The following is a 23843-nucleotide window of genomic DNA, read 5'->3' as shown; positions in this document are numbered from 1 at the left end:
AATGTAAAAACATGTTAGTGTTATTCATTCTAACAGGTTGCATTATTAATGGAGCAATTGGCAACAAATTATTCATAAAGACTTAAGCGTCTAAAATAACTGCTTTTGTATCACAGCAATGTGATTTTCAGTGTATGAAAAATGGTTATTTGAAATCCACACCTGTATAACACATAGCTGTAAATTTGCAAAGTGTACTGACAACCTATAAAGGATGTAATTTGGAAAATAATAGCTATTAATTAGTTTTTTCCCCTTAACAATTAACTTAACTAAAAACAAATAGATAATGCATGGATAAGAATTCAGCCAATAAAGACATCTTAAATGGTTTATAATGACAAACACGTCCATAACTACACATGTACAAGTGCAATTTATTGTCTGATTTCTGATCAAGCGTTACCAAACATCGTCATTTGTTCACTGGAAAAACAAACTTATGTAAAAAGTGTTTTAGAAAGTAACGTGAATACTTTTTCTATGACAATCTGAAAGTCAGTCAGTGATCGGATTCATTTGTATTAATATCTTTTTTTTTTTTTTTAGAAGTTACCCAACACTGCTGAAAACAGATCTTGACACACTAAATTTGAAAATACGGAAATTTTGGTCTGCACCTCACATAAATCTATAGTGGTGATTATGGGTAACACCGTTTCTCTGGTTTTGGAGCAACATGAGGGTGAGTAAAGGATTGAATGTCTATTGTTGGTTGAACTATTTAAGAATCAAACAAAACCATAACTGTACAAAACGCCATTGGTAAGATAATCGGTAGAAACTCAGAGTTGTTTCACCTTAAAATCTCATTCTACACATAGATTTTGAAATGTTTTATTTTAACAAATAAAACAAATTAAAAAGTTATGTTTTACCATGAAAGCAGATGTAGAACCAGTACTGATAACGTGGCTTTGAATGTACAGTGTGGAGATGAAACGTCCAAAATAAAACTTGAGAATTCCAGAATTTCCAAAAAGGCCCGACATAACATACTCCTCATTAAGACAGCCAGAGTAATTTAGGAGTCACAAGGTGAGAGTTTTCACTCTCAAGTCTATTTCTGAGGTCCATACTGTAAACAGCAGAGGAGGTGTTGCATTTCCATGTTAGATTAAAAGCATCCATCTGGAAGAAGGGTGACACGTGAAGACTCATATGACTGATTTGACCAGCGCCACCATGTGGTCAACACCACAGGCAACATCTGTCACGTGGCCTGGCACCGTCACCTGAAACAAATGACAGGCATCAGCATAAAGAACAGAAACATAGACATATGTGTATGCAACTGAAATCCACAATATTCCATATCAACAGAATATTCCAGGTTAAATACAAATTAAATGGATAGTTCACCCAAAATTCATCCTGTCATCATTTTCTCATCCTCATGTTGCTCAAAACCTGTATGACTTTCTTCCATGGAACACAAAAGTAGATGTTTGCCAGAATGTTAGGGGCTGACAGCCTCTGTCACCATTCACTTTCATTGCATTTTTTTTCCCTGCAGTAAAAGTGAATGGTGACTGAGACTGAACAATCTGAACAAGATGTGTGTTCCATGAAAGAAAGTAAGTCAAACAGGTCTGCAATAACACAAGGGTAAGTAACTGTCAGATTTTTCATTTTTGGGGTGAACTACCTCCAGTTCTAAACGTTCAGTCGATTACCACAGAAAATTATTTAGATTCATACCGCAGTTAGTAAAAATAAGTAAATGCATTGACAGTATGGACTTACAGTGGAAGTCTATGGGGCAAGCAATCAGTGGTTGCCTCATAGACTTCTAAACTGGATTTCTGTACTTCTTTTATTTTTGTTTGTTTTTACCAACTGTGATATGAATCAAACTTATTTTCTATGATTAGTTATTACAGAAAATGACTTTGAATTACAAGCTGAATTGTCCATGACCTGAAATGTTCCTTTAAAAAGAAAAGAACAGAAAGTGTTGTTGGCTTCTTACCCTCCATGGAAAATACTGGTCATCATGTTTCCCAATGCCTAGACACCCTCTCACATTCTTACCCCAAACAAACAGCTCACTACGATCTGAAAACAATATTCATGTAGCAAATAACTCAGCCCTCTATTTACATGGATGCTGTCCAGGAAACAGACTGTATTTAATATCAACTATATTGCACAAGCATTTTTAGCAGGTGTTTTAAGAGGACATAACCTTTCTTCTGTTGCTGCATACAATTTAAAACACTTTTTTCCTGTTTGAATGCAGCCATATAAGGATCACATCAAAATCATAGATCAATACGACAATACTTATTTTGTGCAGAATTTTCATATGAAATGTACCTGTGATGGCTGCAAAGTGGTTGAGTCCACAGCGGATGGAAGACACCTTTACTGCAGGGTTGAACTCTGACCTCCCAAACAATATTGCTGGCACTCTTTCTGGGATAGCGGACTCGGAAAGATTTGGGCCTTTTCCCAGAATTCCAAAGCCCCAAACAAACACCTCTCCTTGCTCTAAAGAGATTTATTTGTTTTTAATAATATCATAAATATGAACTAGTTCTATTTAAACTATTAATTATTTCTTGTGTACGATTGTTTTACAGTATGTAGAATTTATGGTAACATTTCACAACATGGTTCCATTTGTTAACATTAGGAAATACATTAGGTTATCATGATCTGACAATAAGCATACAAACAGTATTAACCTTTCTTTGATTGTTAATTGATAAAGAAACAAATTGTCCATGCATGTTTGTATTACATTAACTAATGTTAACATTACACAACTTTTCAATTTAAAACTGTATTAGTAAATGTTGAAAAGTAACTCTAAAAAAAAAAGATTAACAAATGCTGTAAGAGTATTGTTTGTTGTAATTCTTGTTTTAGGAATAGTTCACCCAAATATGAAAATTCTCATCATTTACTCCCCCTCATGCATCCCAGAAGTGTATGAATTTCTATCTTCTGCAGAACACAAATTAAGATTTTTAGAAGAATGTTTCAGCTCTGTAGGTTTATACAATGCAAGTAAATGGTGCTGGCCAGAACTTTGAAGCTACAAAAATCACACAAAGGCAGCATAAAATCAATCCATATGACTCCAGTCTTTCGCAAGTACGATCAAACCGGTGTGATTACACTAGGCTGGGCTCAGATGTGTACGATCAAACTGGTGTGATCTGCATTCATGCTGCCTTTAACAATAATGTCATAATGACTGAACATAATGAACCAGCTGCTCAGAGTCTATTCAACATCACAATATCTTTATTTTGATATGTTATCAACTTTCAAACAATCACTAAACAAACTTATCAAGCAGTTACCGTCAGAGTGCACCGTTTAGATGAAGCGCTGCGTCTTTCTGTTTTCTGACGTCAAACAAAGAAAATACAAATTTCACAACCACATCTGGGGCTGGGAGAGTGGAAGGGCTAGGTTTTTAGATCCTTCTATGCTCCTCCTTTTGTATGCTTCTATGACTACACAAACTCAGAATCCCATCTTGCATTGCAACGAAAATATGGTTGTGCGCATAGCCAGAAAGTGCATGCGCATCATTATAAACCATTATATTATCAATCATTATAAATCTATAAACCACATTATATCTTTGATAATGTATAATCTGACCTTCAGTGCACCCACTGTGATATAATCTGTTCTCCGGTGCATCTGCTGTGAAGCATAAGGTAAGATTTATTTTAATTACAGTGCGCATTAAAGAACTCCCGCTGGGAACTCACGTGTGAAAATTGTAATCCATATATTTAGAAGCAAGATCAGATCAATATTTAAGTCCTTTTTTACAATACATGTCCACCTTTGACCAGCCCCATCAGTAGGTGGCAATATGCATGAAGAATGCAAATCACCAAAAAACAAAAGAAGAAGAAGAATGTGGAGATCTATAAATAAAAAAGAGGTTGATCTGTTCTGATCCGTTTATCACCCACACCTATCATATTGCATCTAAAGACATGAATTAAACCACTGGAGTCTTAAGGGTTTCTTTTATGCTGCCTTTATGTGATTTTTGTAGCTTCAAAGTTCTGGTCACAATTCACTTGCATTGTATGGACCTTCTTCTAGAAGAGATATTCTTCTAAAAAGCTTAATTTGTGTTCTGTAGAAGAAAGGAAGTCATACACATCTGGGATGGGATTAGGGAGAGTAAATGATGAGAGAATTTACGTTTTTAGGTGAACTATCCCTTTAACAAATGTAGTTAACTAATAATAACAAATGTAAACTTATTGTAAGGTATTACTGATTTTATAATCATGCATTAAGTTTGAACTTTTAAAGATGCTTCAAGGCCTTATTTATTAAACACAAGATGAAAAAAACAAATCCATAAATTAATTTGTACAGCAACTGTTGCACACAATTCAATGTGACGATTTACACATGAATCAGCGGCAGCTGCTGCTTTTCAAGAGCATTGTTTTTGGTGTCTGCAATGTTGCTCCCAACTCAGTGACATTTCTTAATAAAAATAAGTAACTAAGCTGAAATCTGTTTTAGCAACAATTAAAACTGCCAATAGAAAAACATCCAATTATAAAAGCTAAAATAAATGTGCAATCACCACCAAAACTTTGCTTAAACCAATCGCCATTGATATGAATGGTTTTATGAAAACAATTTAAATAGAGATTCTCTCTGCTTGTTTTTTATGAATAAGGCCTCATGTCTTTAAAATATGCAAATAAATATACTCAAGACACTTTATAGTTTATATATAGTTATATATAGGTGAAACAAACAATTACACCTAAAATAAGAGTTCTGTGGCATTACCATGATACAATGAAGTACCAGATGGCAATACTATAGTAATTTAATTCATACCATGATACTGAATGGATCCCATATTCATATCCCATGGTATTTCAATATAATACAATGTTAATAACATTGTACACACCATTGCTATTATTAGGCTTCTTGAGATAAATCTAATCTTACCGTTCAGGACAGCCACCTGTGTTCCTCCACATGCCGCCTGTCGGACTCGACCCACCCCCTTCAGAGACAGCAGTCGTGGTGAGCTAATCTGAAAACAGACTTTACAAATGAGCTACTCAGGCTGGAATTTTCTCCCTCTGTGCCATTTGTTTCTCCCAGCATACACATCACAGAAAATACAGTGCATCCGGAAAGTATTCACAGCGCTTCACTTTTTCCACATTTTGTTATGTTACAGGCCTTATTCCAAAATTTATTAAATTCATTATTATCCTCAATTCTACAAACAATACCCCATAATGACACCGTGAAAGAAGTTTGTATGAAATCTTTGCAAATTTATTAAAAATAAAAAATGGTCACTCTGACAGAGCTCCAACATTTCTCTGTGGAGAGGAAAAACTTCCAGAAGAACAACCATCTCTGCAGCTCTCCACCAATCAGACCTGTATGGTAGAGTGGCCAGACGGAAGACACTCCTCAGTAAAAGGCACATGACAGCCCGTCTGGAGTTTGCCAAAAGACACCTGAAGGACTCCTAAACCATGAGAAACAAAATTCTCTGGTCTGATGAAACAAAGACTGAACTCTTTGGCCTGAATGGCAAGCGTCATGTCTGGCCACCGCTCATCACCTGGCCAATACCATCCCTACAGTGAAGCATGGTGGTGGCATCATCATGCTGTGGGGATGTTTTTCAGCGGCAGGAACTGGGAGACTAGTCAGGATCGCGGGAAAGATGAATGCAGCAATGTACAGAGACATCCTTGATGAAAACCTGCTCCAGAGCACTCTGGACCTCAGACTGGGGCGAAGGCTCATCTTCAAACAGGACAATGACCCTAAGCACACATCCATGATAACAAAGGAGTGGCTACGGGACAACTCTGCGAATGTCCTTGAGTGGCTCAGCCAGAGCCCAGACTTGAACCCGATTGAACATCTCTGGAGACTGGAGAGATCTGAAAATGGCTGTGCACCGAAGCTCTCCATTCAACCTGATGGAGCTTGAGAGGTCCTGCAAAGAAGAATGGGAGAAACTGCCCAATAATAGGTGTGCCAAGCTTGTAGCATCATACACAAAAAGACTTGAGGCTGTAATTGCTGCCAAAGGTGCTTCAACAAAGTATTGAGCAAAGAATATTATGAATACTTATGTACATGTGATTTTTTTTTCGTTTTTAATTTTTTATAAATTTGCAAAGATTTCAAACAAACTTCTTTCATGTTGTCATTATGGGGTATTGTTTGTAGAATGTTTAATGAATTTAATCAATTTTGGAATAAGGCTGTAACATAATAAAATGTAGAAAAAGTGAAGTGCTGTGAATACTTTCCGGATGCACTGTATATATCATTCATGATCACTCTAGTGGAGTAAACCAACATCGTCTGTCAGCAAAGTATTTCAATAATTTCTGGAATGTCTTGTCCAGTTGTTTTTGTATTGCCATCTGTACCTGTGTTGCTTCAGAGACAGATGCCAGCTGCAGATACTCAGAGTTCCCCCAGCCAAACACCTGCCCATCAGTGCACACAGCCAAACTGCAATCTCCATATGTGACCACCTGTTGAACTTTGACACCAGTCAAGTCTCCTCCAACAAGCACTGGACAGGAGGACTTGTTGTGGTGGCCCAAACCTTAAAATAAATTCCAGAGTGACTAAAGGGATAGTTCACCCAAAAATTTGAATTCTGTCATCCTTTAATCACCCCAATGTTGTTCTAAACCCAGTTTACTTTCTTCTGTGAAACACACAAGACAAAATGACAGCCTCAGTCACCATTCACTTTCACTGTGGAAAAAAGATGCAATGAAAGTGAATGGTGACTGAGACTAACATTCTTCCCAACATATCCTTTTGCATTGCATTCATTGCATCTTTTTCCACAATGAAAGTGAATGGTGACTGAGACTATCATTCTGCCTAACATCTCCTTTTGCATTCCATTCACTGTATCTTTTTCCAGAATGAAAGTGAATGGTGACTGAGACTAACATTCTGCCTAACATCTCCTTTTAAATTCCATTCATTGCATCTTTTTCCAGAATGAAAGTAAATGGTGACTGAGACTAACATTCTGCCTAACATCTCCTTTTGCATTCCATTCATTGCATCTTTTTCCAGAATGAAAGTGAATGGTGACTGAGACTATCATTCTGCCTAACATCTCCTTATGCATTCCATTCATTGCATCTTTTTCCACAATGAAAGTGGATGGTGACTGAGGCAGTCATTCTGCCTTGTGTGTTCCACAGAAGAAAGTCCTATGGGTGTGGAACAACATGCGAGTGAGTAAATGATTACAATTTGGGGGATCTATCCATTTAATATCAAGTGAAGTCAAAGTAAAATATTTTATTAAATACATTTTCAAACAATGAGAAAGTTATAAGATTCATAATATGTCCATGGACACTTTTTTGTAATTTTTATTTTAGGTTAAAACTTCAATTAATGTAAACACACTGCAGTGTGACAATTGAATTTTTCGAAGTACAAAAATTTCAATAATATGAGCTCATAAATGCAGCATGCATCATAATTATAAAACAATTGGAAAAATACTGTTAAAGTTAAATTCTAGATTTAGATGGAGCATGCAGGACAACATGCGTGTCAACTTACAAATACGATTTCATTTTAACTACCCAAACCATGTATATTTATATTTTAATTCTAGTCTAATCTGGTTACACTTTCTGGAAAACACCCTTAGGCAGGTTCCCCAATGGAGTACAGAACAAAGAGAGGGAAGGAAATAAGACAAAGATCAAGACATATGGAGAGAGAGAGAGAGAGAGAGAGAGAGAGAGAGAGAGAGAGTGTGTGTGTGAATGGGTTAGAGAGACAGAGAGAGATAATAAAACAAACCTGTTTGTCCATCTGCCCCCCACCCACAGGCATACACAGAGCCCCTCTCGGTTACAAACAGACTGTGATCCTGCCCACAAGCCACCTACAGGACAGCAGAAGCAGGACAGATTATACTGTCTGTTATGGCAACATACTGTGAGATTTTAATATAAGAACTATTGGATTTCCACTAAACAGAAAATGTGAGGGTAGATGTTGCTGATAAATAGAAAATACTAAAGATGTTTGTGAAAAAATAGCATGTTAAAATCAACCTGAATCCCCATTCACAACCTCTTCTGAAATGGAATACAATTCCGAGTGAAACGGGATATTCAATATTGGATTATGAAATATGGGCATACCATACTAGAATGGAGTCATACCTGAATGCTAAAACATAATGCCTAAAAAGCTATTTGGCACAAGTTATTCAATTTTCATAAAAGACTGAATTTGGATTGAATCTTTCACAATAAGACCAGGTACATTAATTAAAGTAAACAGGATGTTTTAAACAACATTGATTTTATATTGATTTTAAGTCCGTAAACAACCCAGCATGTATTGCCAGTGTAATGAAATCTTATTGCTGCTTTTTTTCCTCAAATTGTGTTTTTAATCATATGAAGTGTGAATCAAGACATCATAAGAGCGGTGAAAATGTCATCACAAACCTGGGTGACTCGGCTGTCAAAACCTTCAATCTTGTGAACAATATGGCTGCCACTAGAGGGAACCGAGGTAAAAGACTGTAATTAGTCATAAATATCCTCATTCTTAAACACACAGGTTTTTAGAAAACAATGACAGCTTAAGCTAAGCTCTCATGGAAACCAGACCATGTCAAGTGCATAAACAATTATTTATCATGCTTTGGGTGAAAGTTAAAGGAATAGTTAATCCAAATATACAATTCTGTCATCTTTTACTCAACCTCATGCCATCCAAGATGTGCATGACTTTCTTCTACAGAACAAAAATGAACATTTTAGAAGAAAATATCCATACAATGTAAGATAATGGTGACCAGAACTTTGAAGCTCCAAAAATCACATAAAGGCAGCAGAAAAGTAATCCATTACACTTCAGTGATTCAATCTTTATCTTCAGAAGCGACAGATCAGTATTTAAGTCGTTTTTAACGACAAATCTCCAGCTTTAACAACCCGAAGTGGCTGTACAAAGAATGTGAATCGGCAAAAAACAAAAGAAGAAAGTGAAAGTGGAGATTTGTTTTTAAAAGGGCTTAAATATTGATCTGTTTAACACCCACACTTATCATATCCCTTCTGAAGATATGGATTAATACACTGGAGTCTTATGGATTACTTTTATGATGCCTTCATGTACTTTTTATGATCACAATTCAGTTGCATTGAATGGACCTACAAAGCTTAAAATTCTAAATATCTTTTGTTTGAGTTCTACAGAAGGGAGGAATACATACAGTTCTGGGATGACATGATAGTGAGTAAATTATGAGAGAATTTTCATTTTAGGCTGAACTACTCCTTTTTTTTTAATTATGTTGAAATTGCCTCTGATGACACAACAGTAATTGTAAACCCACCAAAACATCAAAAGGCCAATGATGAGCTATTCCCAGACATACCGAATAATCATTTCACATGTGTTAGAGCAAAACATTTAAATAAATATGTTAAAGTCTAAATGTATATGGCTAGAGGACATACCTGTAAACTTCATCCTCCACAATCTTCCTCCCACACTGTCCATAGGCATTATTACCCATGCTGAAAACTGACAGAGAGACATTAAGGACAACTGATTTTAATGTTTATTGTGGTTAAAGTGGCGTTTAATAAGCGGTTACATTTATTTTGAACAAGTATTGGAATAAACAATTCTTCCACCAATAAGTTGCACCATTAATATAGCATACGCATGTACTCACAGGTGCGGGTTTAAAGTAATTTTACAACCGCTTTTAATGTGGTATATCCAAACAAAATGTAGAGTTAGAACCATCAATTTTGGATGTAATGCAATTTGATCTAAGTATTTTAACTCTTATACATTTATGCAGAATACAAAAGCAATTTAAAGGTTTCAGAAAAGATCAGAGACCATTTGTGAAGTGTCTCCAAGCAAAAATGCCAACCAAACATCAAATGCCATGTACCATGTTAACTAGAATATTTAATGCAAAAAATAAAAAGTGGCTTTGTGGCTTTAGAACAGTACAGTAGAGAGCAGCCAGGGGGCTCTTATGTGTCCTGAGCACTTGCATTACCCACTGTCACAGCTCCAACAATAATGAAAAACTCAAAACAAATCTGCACATCATATCTCAGAAAGTAAATATGACACTGATCCAGTGTATCCTCACCTCCCTCAGAGTCTGTGAGCACCAGCGAGTGAGCACGGCCACATGATACCTGTAAAACACGTGTCTCTTGAGGGTTGACCAGAGGGAGAGACACTGGAGACGGCTCCAGGACATAGTCATAACTCTTATCTAAAAAAAAACAGAGACAAAGCAGTAAATAACCAATTTTAGCCAGTACATGAGCCTTCTCATGTTCAGTAGGAACATGTACAGTAGGTATTCATAAACACTTTCATGACCCACATCAGATCATTCCTCAAAAACTTTGCAATAGCCCAACTTCCCTTTACAAACAAAAAGTACCAAAAACTGCCATGGCACTACCAGTGCTTTTTGGGCATGGCACCATAGTGTTTTGGACATGTATGATGGTACCACCATGTTATTATTTGAAGTACTTTGGTGTACCATGTAATCATCATGATATATGATAATCATTCAATACCACGGTATATATAGTACCAGAGTATTACCATATGATATCATCACTGTAATGGTTCTGGTACTTGGCAGAGTACTTTTTGTAAGGGTAGTCTCTACCAAGAGCAAATGAGTTACTAATAGGAGGATATTGAGTCTCTCACGTCGGTCATGTTGTGTACGTTGAAAGCCCAGTTGGGAATCTTTGTTCAGGCCCATGCCCCACAATTTGGTCAGGTCTCTGGTTTTAGATGCCAGCAGGGTGAAACCATATCCACAGGCTGCTGAGGAAATCTACAATAAAAAAAAGAAACATAATCTATAACAAAGATTCATATACCAACTATATGCAGTGAGATTCCTTCAAGTTCACACAGGTGTACAGCCATGGCCATAATTACTGGCAGTGATATCAATTTAGTGTGTTGCAAAGTTTGTCAAATTTTTTCACATGTTTCTATGGTATACTGGTTTAAAGGCTTTTATTAAAAACATTCAATATATCCAAAGAGTCAATATTTACAGTGTTGGCCCTTGTTCTTCATAACCTCTGCAATTCTCTCTGGTATGCTGGATATCAGCTTCTGGGCCAAATCCTGACTGTTGGCGATCCATTCTTGTGTTATTAGTGCTCGGAGTTGATCACAATTTGTGGGCTTCTGCTTGTCCACTCGCCTTTTGAGGATTGACCACAGGTTCTCTATGGGGTTAAGATCCGGGGAGTTGCCTGGACACGGATCCAAAATTTCAATGTAATGATCTCCGAGCCACTTCATTATCACACTTGCCTTGTGACATGGTGCTCCATCATGCTGGAAAATGCACGGATCATCACCAAATTGCTCCTGGATCGTTGGGAGAAGTTGCTCTTGCAGGACGTTTTGATACCATTCTTTATTTATGGCAGTGTTTCAGGCAGAATTGTGAGAGAGCCCACTCCCTTGGATGAAAAGCAACCCCACACCTGGACGGTCTCAGGATGCTTCACTGGCACGACACAGGACTCATGGTAGTGTTCACATTTTATTCTCCGGACTATCGATTTTCCAGATGTCCCAAATGGTCAGAAAGAGGCTTCATCAGAGAAAATATCTTTGCACCAGTCTTCTGCTGTCCAATCCTTGTACTTCCTACAGAATTTCAGTCTGTCCTTGATGTTTTTCTTCGAAAGAATTGGCTTCTTTGCTGCCCTTCTTGACACCAGGCCATTGTCCAAAAGTCTTCACCTCACTGTGCATGCAGATACACTAACATCAACCTGCTGCCAATATTGAGCAAGCTCTGCACTGGTGGTGACACTATTCCATAGCTGACTCCTTGGGAGGAGACATTCCTGGCACTTACTGGACACACTGGGACGTCCTGAAGCCTTCTTCAATAAGGTTGAACCTCTCTCTTTGAAGATCCGGTAAATGGTTCTTTCCAGTGCAATATTCTTTGCAGCAATTTCCTTCCAAATGAGCTGCATGTCTTTATTTGGAGGTAACCATTGCGAACAAGAACACAATGATTGGAAGCACTTCTTCCCTCCTTTTATAGCAAACAGTCTGCTCTTATAATTCAATCAGAATGATAGAGTGATTTCACCTGAATAGTACTCGTTCACACTTTCCCAGGTGCAGGTGATATTATTAGTGAAATGATGTTAGCTGGTCATTTTGTGCCAGGGCCAGAAAACAGTGAAATTTGGGTTTTTGTGATTAAGTGTAACAGATGTAATATTAGCAAACTATAATTTTGGCAAGTCATTTAGGACATCTAATTTTTTTTTTTATATTGAACAAAACACAAATTAACAAGACATAGCAGCTTATACAAGTAAGGGACCAGTGAAATACATACATATATATATATATATATACATATATAACACACATACATATATACATAAAAAAAAATAAAAAAAAGGACATCTACTTTGTGCCTGACACATGTAATTTTTCCAACAATTGTTTACAGAAAGATTGTTTCACTTTTAATCAACTATATCACAATTCCAGTGGGTCACTGACATTGGTTACAAACAATAAGTTATCTGTGCCTTTATGCAGCTTGAAAAAATTCCAGAAAATGATGTCAAGCCTTTAGACAATTAGCTTCTGATAGGAGGTGAACTGAATTGGAGGTGTACCTGTGGATGTATTTTAAGGGCTACCTTCAAACTCATTGCCTCTTTGCTTGACATCATGGGAAAATCCAAAGAAATCAGCCAAGACCAAAAAAACTTTTTATGGACCTGGAAATTTCCACATGCCTGAAGGTACCACATTTATCTGTACAACAATAGTATGCAAGTATAAACACCATGAGACCATGCGGCTTCATACCACTCAGGAAAGAGACACATTCTGTCTCCTAAAGATGAATGTAGTTTGGTGTGAAAAGTGCAAATCAATCCCAAAACAACAGCAAAGGACCTTGAGAAGATGCTGGAGGAAAGTATCTATAGTAGACAAGTATCTATAGCCACAGTAAAACAAGTCCTATATCAACATAACCTGAAAGGCTGATCAGCCAGGAAGAAGCCACAGCTCAAAAACTGCCACAAAAAAGCCATTTTAAAGTTTGCAAGTGCACATGGTGACAAAGATCTTTCTGGAGAAATGTCCACTCTCTCCACCGGTGCTCCATTAATGGTGATGGGCTGTGTACTCTGTCTTTTCTCTTGAAGTCCACTACAAGCTCCTTGGTCTTACTGATGTTGAGGGAGAGGTTGTGCTCCTGACACCAGCGTGTCAGAGTGTGCACCTCCTCTCTGTAGGCTCTTTCATAATTGTCAGTGATCAGACCTACCACCGTCGTATTGTCAGCAAACTTAATGATGGCATCGGAGCTATGTGTTGCCACACAGTCATGTGTGTACAGGGAATACAGGAGTGGGCTGAGAACACAGCCCTGTGGGGCTCCAGTGTTGAGGGTCAGTGATGAGGAGGTGTTGCTGCCCATTCTAACCACCTGACGTCTGCCTGACAGGAAATCCAGGATCCAGCTGCACAGTGAGCTGTTTAAGCCCAGAGCCCGGAGTTTCTCATCAAGCTTGGAGGGCACTATGGTGTTGAATGCTGAGCTGTAGTCTACAAACAGCATTCTCACATATGTGTTCCTTTTTTCCAGATGGGAGAGAGCACTGTGTAGTGTAGATGCAATGGCATCGTCAGTGGAGCGGTTGTTGTGGTAGGCAAACTGCAATGGGTCCAAAGAGGTGGGCAGAACAGAGCAGATGTAATCTCTGATTAACCTCTCAAAGCATTTGCTGATAATGGGGGTCAGAGCAACAGGACGCCAGTCATTTAAGCAAGTGATTGTGGCTTGCTTCGGTACAGGCACAATGGTGGATGTTTTGAAGCATGTGGGGACTACAGACAGGGAGAGGGACAGATTGAAAATGTCCGTAAAAACACCAGCCAGTTGATTCGCGCACGCTCTGATGACGCGGCCCGGAATGCCGTCTGGACCCGCGGCTTTATGGATGTTCACATTCTTAAAATAGTGATCCTAACTGACCTAAGACAGGGAATGTTTTCCACGATTAAATGTCAGGAATTGTGAAAAACTGAGTTTAAATATATTTGGCTAAGGTGTATGTAAACTTCTAACTTCAACTGTATATCTATCTCAAATGGATCTACAAAATGCCCAGATAGTGTCTATAGTGAAATTATAATGATTTTCAAGACAATTAGAAATAATAGAATATAATAAATTCTGAAATATTTTGTTCCATTTTTCATTGATCAAAGAGATTAAATATAGAACAGGATTCTTTACTTATACACTGAACTTTCATGAGATGACTGTCAAACTGGCTGTCAAACACGTATTGAGCTACACATAAAGGAATATTCTGGGTTCAACACAAGTTAAGCTCAGTCGACAGCATTTGAGGCATAATGTTGATTACCACAAAAACTAACTTTCTTTTCTTTAAAAAAAAAATGCAAAAATAGAGATTTGTGTATTATTTTAGCTGTTAAGTTGTTTAAATTGTAATTTTTACAGTTGTCTTAGGATTTGTTGACATCATGGTAATGAAGCTGTAAATTGACTATAACTTTACACTGAAAATGTTAGTAAATGATTTTATCACACTAAAATCATCTTGTGACTGTACTTCTAAAACAGTGACTATTTTAAAGTAAAAAATTGGCACCCATTCACTTCCATTGTTAGTGCCTTACTGTAACCCAGAATATTGCTTTTTTAAAAGAAAAGGAGGACTGAGTCTAAATTACTTTTTGTGGTAATCAACATTATTTCACAAATGCTGTTGATTGAGCTTAACCTGTACTGAACCTGGAACATTCCTTTAAGCTACACATATGTACAGTGTTATCTCACGCCCTTTTTGAGTCTAATTAGACACAACTTACATAATTTTAGTAGTAAACACAAATGACAGCAAAATTATCCTGTTCATGTGTTACACTTTCTATAGTTTACTTCCACATTGTTCTTCGTCAAATAGCAATATCAAATGTATATTAACCCAATCACTGAGCACCACCTTGAGTAACAAAGAGTATGTATACATATACACTGATCAGCCACAACATTAAAACCACCTGCCTAATATTGTGTAGGTCTCCCTCGTGCCTTGGTTAAATATTTTGGTATCTAATGTAATGATATTATAACATTTTGAAGTGACCAAATACTTGTTGGGGCTACTATATACAGTATGCAAAAGATTGTTTAGGACACTACAACTTATCACATTCTTATGTATTCTAAACAGTGCAGCTTAAGTATATGCAGTACATTACCTTCTGTTCAGTATCCAGGCGGTAAGGTGTGAGCTGATACTTCCTAGGATTTTTCCTGCCGCTGTCAGGCACAACAAAGCTAGGTATTCCTAAAGCTCCAGTGAAGCTAAAGCCCCATACAAACACTTTCTCTTTGGGCTTCCTGTGTTGGCCGACATACTGGAACACGGGTCCTTCATCTTGCTGCTCACTCTTCCTCAAGGTGCTCGTAGATCGTGTGGCAAAGGCACGGAGACCTAAATGCCAGCCATGTCTGCCACAGCAGCGAATGTTGATTAATGTCATTATAATAGTTACCTGCATGGGAGAGAATATAAAGAGACAAAATAAACAGTGACATTATATTACACATATTATACATATAATATATAAATATTAATACTGAATATTAGAGAAACAGGACTTCAAGTTTTTAAGACTTGAAGGAAACACTTCTCTTCAGAAGCAATGTGCCCCCCCAGGGATGTGTGCTCTCCCCACTACTCTTCTCCCAGTACACAAATGACTGAACCGCAAAGGACCCCTCAGTCAAGCTCCTGAAGTTTGCATATAACACTATCATCGGCCTCATCCAAGATGACAATGAGTCTGCATACAGACGAGCGGTTGAACAGCTGGCTGTCTATTTCAGTCAAAACAACCTTCAGCTGAACACGCTCAAAACGGTGGAGATGATTGTGGACTATAGGAGGAACACCCCAACACTGACACCCCCCCACACATTCTAAACAGCACTGTTAAAGCACTGAGTCATTCAGGTTCCTGAACTTCCTGGGCACAACCATCTCACAGGACCTGAAGTGGGAGACACACATTATCTCCAGTGTGAAAAAGGCCCAGCCGAGGTTGTACTTCCTTTGCCAGTTGAGGAAGTTCAACCTGCCACAGGTGCTGCTGAAACAGTTCTACTCAGCACTCATTGAGTCTGTCCTCTGCACTTCAATAACTGTCTGGTTTGGTTCAGAAATCAGACATCAGAAGACTACAAAGGACAGTTTGGGCAGGCAGACAGACAGGCACACCTCCAGAGTGAGGAAAAGGGCTAGAAGAATCCCTCTAGACCCCACTAACCCAGCCCACTACCTTTTTGAACTGTTGCCTTCTGGCCGGCGCTACTGAGCACCAGAACCGTCAGGCACAAGAACAGTTTTTTTCCCCTAAGGCTATCCATCTCATGAACAGACAATAATTATGTGCAATACACACCATATTCTATTTATATTTATGCCATTAGATCTGTATACAATTTTTGTATTTGCACACATGCGCGCGCACGCACACACACACACACACACACACACATATATATATATATATATAGTCTTATTGTGTATTTCTATAAATACACTTATATTTACAATTCAAATTTATTTTTATTCTTTTTTATAATTGTTATCTCTGTCTTGTCGTTGAATTGTTTGTTCACTGCAAGCTTCTGTCACCAAGATAAATTCTTTGTTTTCAGGGGTTTAATTGGGATTTTGGAGGTAGGGTAATTCTAAAATCGGGTCAAGTCGAAAAAGGTAAAAAAAAAAGTAAAAAAAGAAAAAAAAAGAAATGCTGAATAAACAAAAATGGAGTACACATCAATATGTAAATAACAATGAAACCTTTTACAGTGTGTTGGTCGAGTGGTCTTTTGTTCTCAAGTTGTAGGCCTATACTATTTTGATCTGATGTCGCTTTGCATGTGATTGTTTCCTGATTTAAAACCCCTTCGGCTTTTTAACAGAAGATACTGCATATCAGTGGGTCAAAGAAACGATTGAGCAGCTGATCCCATTTTACGCGATTTCTATGAATCAGAGATTGGACAAACGGATAAAACAAAAACCGCATCGGAGAATACAATAAATGGGATGGATTGACGAACAAGCATTTTTCCCCCCTTCTTTTTGTAATCGAAGGTGTCGGAACGGCGTTCCGGACCGTAACGGTGTCCTGAAAAGATATGCTACCAATCAGGATGTGCTACCAACGCTATATTCCCATAGTTTTAGGGTTGGGGTTAGGGCTTAGTAGCCTACAGTCTCACACCATATCACACTGTATGATAGTTATACTGGTAGCACATCCTGATTGGTATCTTCCTGACACCTTCCTGAGATGTGCTACATCGGTTTTTAACACATTTAATGCTGTTGTAATACATACCGACAGGTTCTCCCGTGCCTCCCGACATATGCTACCCATTTTTAACTTTCCATATCACAGTTTTTACTTCTGGTAGCACATCCTGACGAGGTAGTGCAGATTGTCAGAACCCCTGCTTGCATGTGTAAGCACACTTGGCAATAAAGCTCATGCTGATTCTGTATAGAAGTCGTCTTAAAACAGTCACTTACCGTTCAGTAATAAAAAAATCGTCCAAAATACAGGACAAAGTCGATTTATACACGTCTCATCAAATAACTTGACACAAAATATACGGGATGTAACGTGGAATGTGTCCTTTCTGTATTTTATGTTGAGCTGACATGTTTTCTATGGAGGCAGCCATGACAGCGCACCCGTATGAACTCTGACTCATGACGTCGTGCATGCAAATTGTGTAATGACCAAAACAATCGGTAGGTTACACGCATTTTTTTTTTATTTGTATTATTATTATTATTTATTTATTTTTCTTAGTTATTATGCCTCCTTCACTTTTGATTAGTTACTACCCATTTTAATTTTCAATGGTTACAAAAACGTCAAAAAAGCACATCGTTACATGGCCAAAAATTGCATAGTGGTGACAGGGCCTATATATACCTATATAGTTGTCACGATTGCTTTAGCTATGTGAATATTTTTTAATTCATTCTGAAAAATACCTTTGTTTGCATATCAAATACTATCAAAAATACTAGCTTAAATTAAAATGCCATCTTCCACAAAATACAAATAAAAAAAGTAGTGTAGACTATTTATTGTTATTCCAGCAAAATGTAAACAGTAAAACAATTATGTTACTAAAATCAACAAACGAAATTGCAAAAATGTAAAAGGCAACACGCAAAAATATGAAACCATTGTTTTGGCTAATATATACATTTTAAATAGGCCTGTATGAATTGTACAGAATTACATCACATGTGAAAAGCTGCCTCGATATTAATGTAATAACTGCTCAACCTTACATTATTAAATATACACTTGTCCTGAGACAATTACTTTTTATAACACACCCTGATAGCACACGCAGACGTCTGTTTGATGTGTATTTACATCTGGAAGACATCTATTTGGCATTGTTTGCTCATCTGCAATACGTCTCGGATGTAAATAAGACATTCAGCAGCTGTCTTTGAGACATTTATGATTTAGAATGTTTAAAAAATCTGATCTTTTTAAGATGTTTAGCAGATTTTAGATGCTTTCCAGATGAAAATATCTTAAACAGACATCTCAGAGACGTATATGTGCCACCTGGGATTTTAATTAGTACACTGTATATGTTTATATTATGATACTAGAGAAACAAGCATTTGTTCAACTGAACTTCTGACCTAAAATAGGGTGACCATACGTCCTCTTTTTCCCGGACATTTCCTCTTTTTCGTACCTTAAAAATGCGTCTAGCCGGGATTTCTAAATTTGCGAAAATGGCCGGGATTCGGCTGTAGTTGCATTATGATGTGCATCTGGTGCAATACTTCATTGCGAGTGTGAGCATGTTTGCATTGCTTCAACCACTCTTTGTAAGTCCCGCCTTCTCGCACACCAATTGGTCGATTATAAGAGGCTTGCAGCAACTATTGGCCAAATTCCTGCCTGTCAATCTCTCCGCGAAGCGCTGTTGTTTTCGGCATCAAACAGTTGCTTGACAGTAGCAGCAAATAACAGCTGAGTGGAAACAATGCCCAAAGAAAAGTGCAAATTTACAGAAGATTTGCACAAAAATTCCCATGCTTTCGTCCAGGTGGAGATCCGTAGGAAGCAGGATGTATGACATGTAAAGCTCGCACTTATGTGCCAGTTGCTAATAAAGGTGCAAGTGATTTAGAAGCACACATTATTAGCTCTGCCAAGCATAAAGGGTCAGCAAAAGGTGAAAGTTCATCGGGTAAAAAAACTTTTTCTGACCAGGTAAAATGATCACATTGCTTCATTTTCCATGGCCATTCAATTTAATACTATTAATAATAATAGTAAATGAAGGTTCACTAATGGCATCGAATATTTTAATACATGGACATTCAAAAGAATGTTGGAAATTGTTATTTATTTATATACATGTTATGTTATGCTAATAGAGTGTCTTTTTCACTGTATTAAAGTTTGCATTCATTGTAACACTGTTTTGAACCCTTTCCCCCCGCACACACACACAAAAAGGTTTCCTCTTTTTGGAAAACCAGAATATGGTCACCCTACCTAAAACCTTATAGTTACTAAAATATAGCTCTTGACAACTTCCCCATGTGACAACTTGGCCTGATCTCCCTTAAACTGTAAATAAATATCTATCTATCTATCTATCTATCTATCTATCTATCTATCTATCTATCTATCTATCTATCTATCTATCTATCTATCTATCTATCTATCTATCTATCTATCTATCTATCTATCTATCTATATATATATATATATATATATATATATATATATATATATATATATATATATATATATATATATATGCTGTATAACTGTAATAGAGTAAATAGATGGTTGACATATATAGAAATGTTTACATAGCTAATAATTGGTTCTGGCCTAAGCAGAGACGCACAGAGCATTTTTATGTACAAGTGTCTGAATGCCTGAGAATACCAGTTACAGACACCACAGATTCAAGTAAAGGTTTAGCACATGCCGTTGAATGCAGTTCAGTTGGCTTCATGTATGCTGACTCTCTTGCATGTGTTCTCTGTGCAGCGCTCCAGAATGAGCTGAGGACTGGGCCGAGGAGGAATGACTGGAGTATGTTTGTCCAGATAATCTGCTTTGGACGAGTCTGATTTTGAATTGTTTTCTGCACAAACACAAATACAACACATTTAATATATATATATATATATATATATATATATATATATATATATATATATATATATATATATATATATATATATATATATATATAATCCTTGATATAAGACTGTCTGTGCTAATATGTCAAATTTGTGCCTTCTAAAGCTACACATACGGTTATAACACAACTTAGTTTCAAGTTTCAATTGTCATGGGTGACAAGAAAGTTACATAATATAACTAGCTGCTATGGAGGAATATAATGGACAAAATTAAACACATCTCTAAATAATGTATATCCATAATCAAATACTTAAATATATATATATTTATCCCCGCGACCCTGTACACAGGATAAGCGGTTGACGATGGATGGATGGATGGATATATATTTATATATATATATATATATATATATATATATATATATATATATAAAATATTGCAATCCGCAAATAACAAAATGCATTCAAAATAAATGTATGCTTATACATTTATTTACACACACACCTCTGTTAGTCTTCCTCTCTTGCAGTGGAGATCGTGTCATGTTCTTGGATTGTGAGTTTAGTCTTCCTCGCTGCTGTAAGAACCGTCGACTCTGCTTACGATAGGAGTCCTGACTGATTCGCTGACGTCCCTTGGTATGGATGCTCTGGGCATTGCGTATGGTAGATCTATGTGCAAAAAGGGACAAAAGAATTGACATAACCATAGTGTTTAGTTACTGTTATTTTAGGTTGTGGAGACATAAATACCTATGACATTTAAAGAGAAGTATATACAGCAACTCTACCTTCTGGGTGGTGGGGTTGATCTTCTGACTACATCCCTCTCAGCATCCAGCTCTTTCTTCTCTCCAGTCCTGCATAGGAACATGGATGGGTAGTAGCCTGTATCTTCTCCTTTCCTGTTAGAGACAAACAAAAATTGACATTTTGGGAATCTGATCTGATTATAAATGATCCAATGGAATATCTACAAACTAAAAACATTCCTATTTTTGTCACATTACTCTGACACACGATGCAAAACAGTTAAAGTGTATGCTCACCTGACCACCCACCAGCCATCCAGAAGTTTATGGATGACCTCAATAGTCTCTCCTGCCTCAAGAGTCAACTCATCCTCTTCAGCAGCTGTGTATCCTTTGGAGGTTTTATAGAGCTCTCCTGTTGTGGATAAATATCAATGTGATCAACACATCCAACAACACAATCAATGACTATTTCATTTGACAGAGTTCATTCTGTTCTCAGATTAACATCAGTTAGTCTCAGTGTTAGACCACCACGGTCTGTGCACTGACCGTCTGATGTATTTTGCACACAAAACTGGAAAACACTTTCTCGATCTGGCAAACACTAATTGGATTGGCTGACTTTTCACAACACAGATATTTTTTTATCAGTTTGCCAGGAAACTGGGTTAAGTGTAAATGCATCTGATTGTTCAAGATACATAAATACATTTTACTCCACCCAAACATAATAATAACACAATTAAAAATGCGTGCGTGTTATAGGAGAGACTTTTTTCTTCATGTATTTGATGAAGATCGCTGATGAAACTAAAAGCTGACAATAAGCGCAGCTGACGTGCATGAAGCATCTAACCTACAACAAGCTTAGAGGAGAAAAATTCACAGTATGCACATACACAGACACACTGTCCGGCTAAACAAACTAAGCATGTGAAGTTTGGGAATACACACTGACCTGCGTAATTAGGCTCTTGTTCCTCGGATTCATCTGCTCCATCCAGCGGTTCTAAGTAAGCAGCTGGAACCCAGCCTCTTCTAGACTCACACTGACAAAACCACCATCCTGCAAGCAACAGATCAAATCACACATCAGTCCTTTACCTATATCAGTCTGGTCTGTAACTATATCCTGTTGCACCAAGGGTAGCTTCATCTCTCATCCAACCCACCATTAGGGCTTTTTTCCACTATGTCCACCATATCTCCTGCCTTCAGGGCGAGTTCATACTTTGAGCTCTTGCTGTAGTCTGCGATCACTCTGTAGCTCTCAAGCATGATTGGCCCTGTGATTTCTGTACAAAGAGCAACAACTATAACTATAACGGTTTGGCAATGGCACAAAATAGAGATGATGCAGATCAAAATGTGACCTTACCTGAAGAGGTGTTGCTTCGTGATCTATTGGTGGACATAATGAATGTCTCATTTCTTTTGTATCTGCAGAGAGAATTTTAGTTTGCTGTTAATACTATATTCTTATAAGGATTTTCCAGTTTTCAATCTTAAATGAATCTCTAAAAACAACATTTGTAATATAATGTTGATAACCACAGAAAATATTTTCGACTTAAAAATTACAGTAAGGCAGTTATGGTGGATTTGAGTGGGGCTGGGGCCATTCCAAAAACATTCAAATGCACACTGTTTAATGTAAACATCATACGTATTAACATGACTGTACTATAATAAATCTCTGTTCTACAACCGTGTGTTCTCTGTGTTAAAACCATGTTTAAGGTTTAGGCATTGCGTCGCCATAGCAACAAAATTCTAATCTTGATATAAATTTACACTGATAAGGTTAGTATGTGATTTTATTACATTAAATTAATGTTAACATCCATAATGTTTAAATCTTGTGACAATACTTTTGAAACAATGTGTATTTTAATGTCTATGGATGAGCCCTGTTAACATCCATTATATGTGCCTTTCTGTAACCACAATTTGTGCTTGAGTCTAGTCAATATTGTTCCACAAATTAAGTTTAACTCGTATTGAACCCGGAACATTTCTATGAAGTTAAAAGCTCAATTGTAGTTAACAACATTTCATTTATATTTATTTTTATTACCTTTTTTCACCTTTATGCCACTTTTACAGTAGGCTATATTTGGTATATTTATAGTACAGTACAAAAAGGACAGGAAGGGGGATCCAAAAACATAATGTGTAAAACATAAAACTTGCATGGCCAATATAAGGACTAATACTATGTGTCAGATCATGTGTGCGAACAACTAAGCCACATCTCCAGTTGCAGTCTTATGCACTCACGGGTGTGGGGCGGGTGGAGATTCATCTTCAAGACGCATTTTGAAGAAGTCACTCACAAGATGGCAGTGAGAGATCTTTGGAGGCAGGTTGAGCAGAGAGCGAAAGTATTCTGCAAGAGTCACCTGCCTTGTCTCTGTCGTTTTCTGATTGTCTAGCCATTTCGGAGCTGAGGGAGATAAAGATTTAACTTCAGGTATTTTGTTATAATATGTTGGCAACTCAATGGCATGGTTCATGTTTTTCACAATATTTATCTGTCCAGTATGCAAATTGCCTGCAACAATGGAAAGTCCAAAGAAAGTACAGCTCATGTGCAGCATCAGTCACAATATGCTCCATAAACATTATTTTGTAGAACTGAAACTCAGACTTGAAAACCCCACAACAAGAAGGCCATGCCCAGCAGTGTGCACACCATACACCGCAACGATTTTGCCAAGTTTTTCCGTATTGGTAACTTTCCACTCTATGGGTTTCATTTCTT

The 23843-nt window shown here is 37.3% G+C and overlaps 2 protein-coding genes across 2 annotated transcripts in view; both read right to left on the bottom strand.

Annotated features, from left to right (window-relative positions):
* Positions 1 to 256: 256 nt before the first annotated feature.
* LOC127642922 (RCC1-like G exchanging factor-like protein) lies at positions 257 to 17860 on the bottom strand. Its single transcript, XM_052125369.1, has 12 exons — positions 17700 to 17860; positions 15355 to 15651; positions 10756 to 10885; positions 10172 to 10300; positions 9516 to 9582; positions 8496 to 8547; positions 7837 to 7921; positions 6420 to 6601; positions 4960 to 5047; positions 2320 to 2493; positions 1973 to 2058; positions 257 to 1235 (listed from the first exon to the last, which is right to left on the bottom strand). Exons 2-12 carry the CDS (start codon positions 15637 to 15639, stop codon positions 1158 to 1160), a joined length of 1356 nt encoding a protein of 451 aa, XP_051981329.1. The 5' UTR covers positions 15640 to 15651; positions 17700 to 17860; the 3' UTR covers positions 257 to 1157.
* Positions 17861 to 19989: 2129 nt separating this feature from the next.
* LOC127642923 (neutrophil cytosolic factor 1-like) overlaps positions 19990 to 23843 on the bottom strand; it is a 4926-nt gene continuing 1072 nt past the window's right edge. Inside the window, exons 4-11 of the mRNA XM_052125370.1 lie at positions 23360 to 23525; positions 22458 to 22519; positions 22252 to 22374; positions 22038 to 22145; positions 21374 to 21491; positions 21116 to 21229; positions 20830 to 20996; positions 19990 to 20320 (exon numbers count right to left, since the gene is read on the bottom strand). Of these exons, the coding sequence (XP_051981330.1) occupies positions 20175 to 20320; positions 20830 to 20996; positions 21116 to 21229; positions 21374 to 21491; positions 22038 to 22145; positions 22252 to 22374; positions 22458 to 22519; positions 23360 to 23525 (1004 nt within the window). The 3' untranslated portion in view covers positions 19990 to 20174. The remainder of the gene's footprint in view (positions 20321 to 20829; positions 20997 to 21115; positions 21230 to 21373; positions 21492 to 22037; positions 22146 to 22251; positions 22375 to 22457; positions 22520 to 23359; positions 23526 to 23843) is intronic.

Source organism: Xyrauchen texanus, chromosome 4 (genome assembly GCF_025860055.1).
Source record: "Xyrauchen texanus isolate HMW12.3.18 chromosome 4, RBS_HiC_50CHRs, whole genome shotgun sequence".
NCBI lineage: Eukaryota > Metazoa > Chordata > Actinopteri > Cypriniformes > Catostomidae > Xyrauchen > Xyrauchen texanus.
This window is presented reverse-complemented; position numbering and strand designations above follow the sequence as displayed.